At 40.2% G+C, this 3961-nt stretch overlaps 1 protein-coding gene across 1 annotated transcript; it reads right to left on the bottom strand.

The window, feature by feature from the left end:
* Positions 1 to 2175: 2175 nt before the first annotated feature.
* KRTAP3-1 (keratin associated protein 3-1) lies at positions 2176 to 2765 on the bottom strand. Its single transcript, XM_038546133.1, has one exon. It carries the CDS (start codon positions 2707 to 2709, stop codon positions 2416 to 2418), a length of 294 nt encoding a protein of 97 aa, XP_038402061.1. The 5' UTR covers positions 2710 to 2765; the 3' UTR covers positions 2176 to 2415.
* Between the last annotated feature and the right edge of the window lie 1196 nt (positions 2766 to 3961).

Genomic DNA, 3961 nt, shown 5'->3' with positions numbered 1-3961 from the left:
TGTAATCACCCCAGAGAAAGTGAGTTACTATATACAACCAAATATACAATTTAGGGGGCCAGAAGAAAATGTACTGTTAAGTGGCATATACTTTTCTCCTGGATAAAGAGAGCCACATGTAATCCATTTATCTCGGGCATATTGCTGTCTGCAAAGGAAGTGTGTGCTTTGGTGTAGAGGAAAGAGAAGCAGCTTTTGGATTCAGGCAGTTTTAGGTTTAATCCCCACTCAATCACTTACTATTTGTGTAACTTTTTCAAGTCTCAGTTTTCTCTCTTGTAAGGTGGAGAGATTGATGGTAGCTATCTGTCCGTGGTTTTTTTTTTTTTAGAAATAAATGAAATAATGCCCATGAAACACATATTAGAATACCCAATAGATATTCACCAAATGTTAGCTATTATGAATGAAAGTAGCACTAAAAGTGATCAGGTGGGATGCAGTTGGTTAGTGGCATGGAGTATACTTGTTACTTAAAATGCTTCTGGATAACCTAGGACCGTAGAATGTTAAAGCTGAAAGTCTCTCTAGAGAAATTCTGGTCAACAAGCCTGTTTGACTGATTTAAGACCTGAGACCCACAGAACTCAAGTGACTGGCTCAGGGCCACAAGGCAGCTTAGGAGCAGAGCCACACATCTGTGTTCCATCTGGGTCATTTAAATTAGTGCCAAGGGTCTTTGAGTGCCTAAAGGTCCACAGTGGTATTTCTAGGACACTCAGATTTACTTTCAGTATTAAAAATAAAATCTAAATATTTAACCCTTACAAACATATATGAAAATGTCAAAATTCTTTGCTTATGACTAAAAAAAGGAAACTTGGGCATATTAATCCTAAAATTCTCACCAATGCTTATGAATGTATTTATGAACAAACATGAAGGAAGAAATGGGTTATTTTACAAAGGTATGTGGAAAAAATAATATTTTTCAAAGAATAAGAGGATGCCTTTTGGTGCGAAAGCTGGGAACCATTATGTGGCAGTAATGGCGAGTGTCTGTCACCATTTAGAATGGGGCTGTTGACATGTTGGGTCATCTGAGTCTCACAATAATCCTGAGGCCAGGATACAGGCAGGGGTGGGAGTATTATTTCTGCTGTGATGACGAGAAAACTAAGGTTGAGAGAAAAGTGAATGGCCCAAAGTCCCAAGACAAGTCCAAGAAAATAGATGAGATTGTTCTTTGGATACTTCCTGTAAAAACCTTATACATTTGGAATTTTCCAGGACAACTGAGGAGATGAATTAATGGTCATCATAAAAGTTCTATTCTAACAGGAACTGTGTTTTTGCTTCCAGAATTGTGTGCCATTTCTGGTGGATGGATAATACTGTGCTATAGCCTGGCATTTTCAGCTTATTTCAACACCATGATACTATATGTTACTTGGACTACTAAACTTCTTTGTTCTTTTAAAGATTTTATTTATTTATTAATGAGCGACACACAGAGAGAGACATAGACAGAGGGAGAAGCAGGCTCCCTGTGGGGAACCTGATGTGGTACTTGATCCTAGGACCCCAGGATCATGCCCTGAGCCAAAGGCAGACACTCAACCACTGAGTCACCCAGGTGTCCCTGGACTAGTAAACTTCTAAAGATAATTCTTACAAGTAAAACAAGCCTCATTTGAGGGTGCAAGGAATAGCCAATAAATATGAATATTTTTTCGGAATTGACTTTTCTAGACAGCATATATCAAGTAATGGGTATATGTTCTTCCCCAAATTACGTTTGCATTTTGAGCTTGGAATTTCACCAATGATTATAACTAAAGCAATCAAAATTGTTTCTACATGACAGCAAAGTGATCAATTTGTTTAGCCAGGTAAGGAAGAAAGAAAAATCAATTTCAGGGACAATGGAAATTAAATTAAGTAAAACATTTAAAAAACATTATATTAATCTCCAGGTTCCAGCAAAGGGCTTGGCATAGTAGTTGTCTTCAAAAAATACCTATTGAGTAAAAAGATTCTACAAAATGGCATAGTGAATTTTTTAGTTTTCAACCCATCACAAAGAGCTAGTATGTAATTTTTCAGTGATTCCACCACAAATGTGCTCCTTCTGCTGGGGATAAATCTTAGATATGATGACCTGCTATTCAGGTTTAGATAGGCATTCCACTTTCGCCAAGAAGAAACATGAGAACAAATCATCACAAGGCCAAATTTGCTAAGCCAGAATAAAGTTTATTAAGGAATAGTCAAAATGGTTATATCTCAAAGAGCAGTAAAATGGCCTAAAAGACAGAAAGAAGGTCTCCAACTCCACTCAAAAGAGGAGAGGAGAAGTTGGGTGAATTCATGAAAACATGGCCCAGGGGCTTGGGATTGATTGAGCCTGAGACAGGTAGTAGTGGGTGTTGAAGGCCAGATGGTGAGCAGCATCCCACACCTGTGCATGGCTGCTTAGCAGGGCTCACAGGGATTCTGACAGCCAGACTGAACATAGGTGGTCAGGTTGATCCCACTCAGTCCAGGAGTTGGGTGGGAAGAATTGAGCAGCCAGCAAGTTGGCACATAGGTGTCAGGCTCACAGCAGGGTGGAGGGCAGGTGTCGCAGCAGGTGGGCTGAAGGAGGCTGATGTCATGGGGGCAGGTGCTGGGCAGGCAGACTCCGCACCGACAGCATTTGTCAGAGGAACAGATGGTGGTGGCAGGGCCGGTGGGGACGCTGCAGCAGCAGGGAACACAGAAAGCCATGATGTCAGGAGTTGGGTTTTCGTTGGGTTGAGAAGAGGAGTCTGTTGGTGTCTCAATGCTTCTCTCTTCTGCCCTGGCTCTTATATACCCACCTCCCTGGGTGTCAGCCTATTACCAAGACTTTTTTCCTTGTGTTTCAGTTTATAGCTATCTCCATTAAAACCAGCTAATTACTTAAGTGTTTATTACCTGGGACACACTCTTTACCTCATAAAAGGGGTTTAGGTTGTTTTGTTGTCAAATTAGGACTCTTCATGTTGGCTCTTTGTCACCTCAAGGACATTTCATTTCAGTCTTCAAAGGCACCGAGTCATTATTCTCTAATCATTATACATCGTTAGTGATGGCCTGGTATGCCAGGTATCTGCAAATCATCTCCACATTTCTTTGCCTGCTTTTCAGATGAAGAGATAAGTAGGCTTTTTGATTGCTATTCTAACAGCAACCAAAGATTCTATGTGATAATTTAGGTCTTCTGGCTGAAAAAGTGCTAAAAGTCTTAGATTTATTTTTCATGGCCCTAAGAAGCTGAATTAAGATGAATGGATGGGATCTATAGAGAAGGAGATTCTGATCCAGTGTAAAGAAACACTTTCTTAGATGTAAAAATCATTTACTTTCCGTTCCCTCCATGCATACAGTAAACAATAACTTGTCAGGGACAGGTAGATGGGAGTCAGGAATTGTACAGTGACAGTGGCAGATGCCATTCAAAACTCAGACCAACGATGTTATAGATTAAGATTGTTGATGACCCCAGAAAACAGTTTTGTGGGGCCATTTAGAGACTAAACTCTGCAATATTTCCTAAAATGAGTTCCATGAACACCTGTTTGATGGAACATTAAAAGGTTATCTGGTAAATACATTTGAGAAATAGAGTTCTTCATTGGTGGACCTTTCAGAGCCTTTAATATGCTAAAATGCTCTCTGACTTTCCAATTAAGAGATATAACAGGTATTTTTCTCCAAAATTACTTGGCCATGGAATCATTTTGTTTGTTAGTTTCCATAGGTTAGCTTCATAGATTAGTGTTCTATAGAGCACAGGTGGGGAGATTACTAAGTTAATATCTAAACTACTAAAATCTGGGGTACCTGGGTGGCTCAATGGCTGAGCATCTGCCTTTGGCTCAGGGTGTGATCCCGGGGTCCTGGGATCAAGTCCCACATTATGTCCCTGCAGGGCGCCTCCTTCTCTCTCTGCCTATGTCTTTGCCTCTCTCTCTGTGTCTCTCATGAATAAATAAAT

The sequence above is a fragment of the Canis lupus genome, chromosome 9 (assembly GCF_011100685.1).
Source record: "Canis lupus familiaris isolate Mischka breed German Shepherd chromosome 9, alternate assembly UU_Cfam_GSD_1.0, whole genome shotgun sequence".
Taxonomy (NCBI): Eukaryota; Metazoa; Chordata; class Mammalia; order Carnivora; family Canidae; genus Canis; species Canis lupus.
Note: the sequence above shows the minus strand (reverse complement) of the source record. Positions and strands in the feature narration are given on the sequence as shown.

Bases quoted from the DNA above. Each gene is read 5' to 3' on its own strand.
- KRTAP3-1 (XM_038546133.1), bottom strand. From the start codon at position 2,709: ATGGCTTTCTGTGTTCCCTGCTGCTGCAGCGTCCCCACCGGCCCTGCC.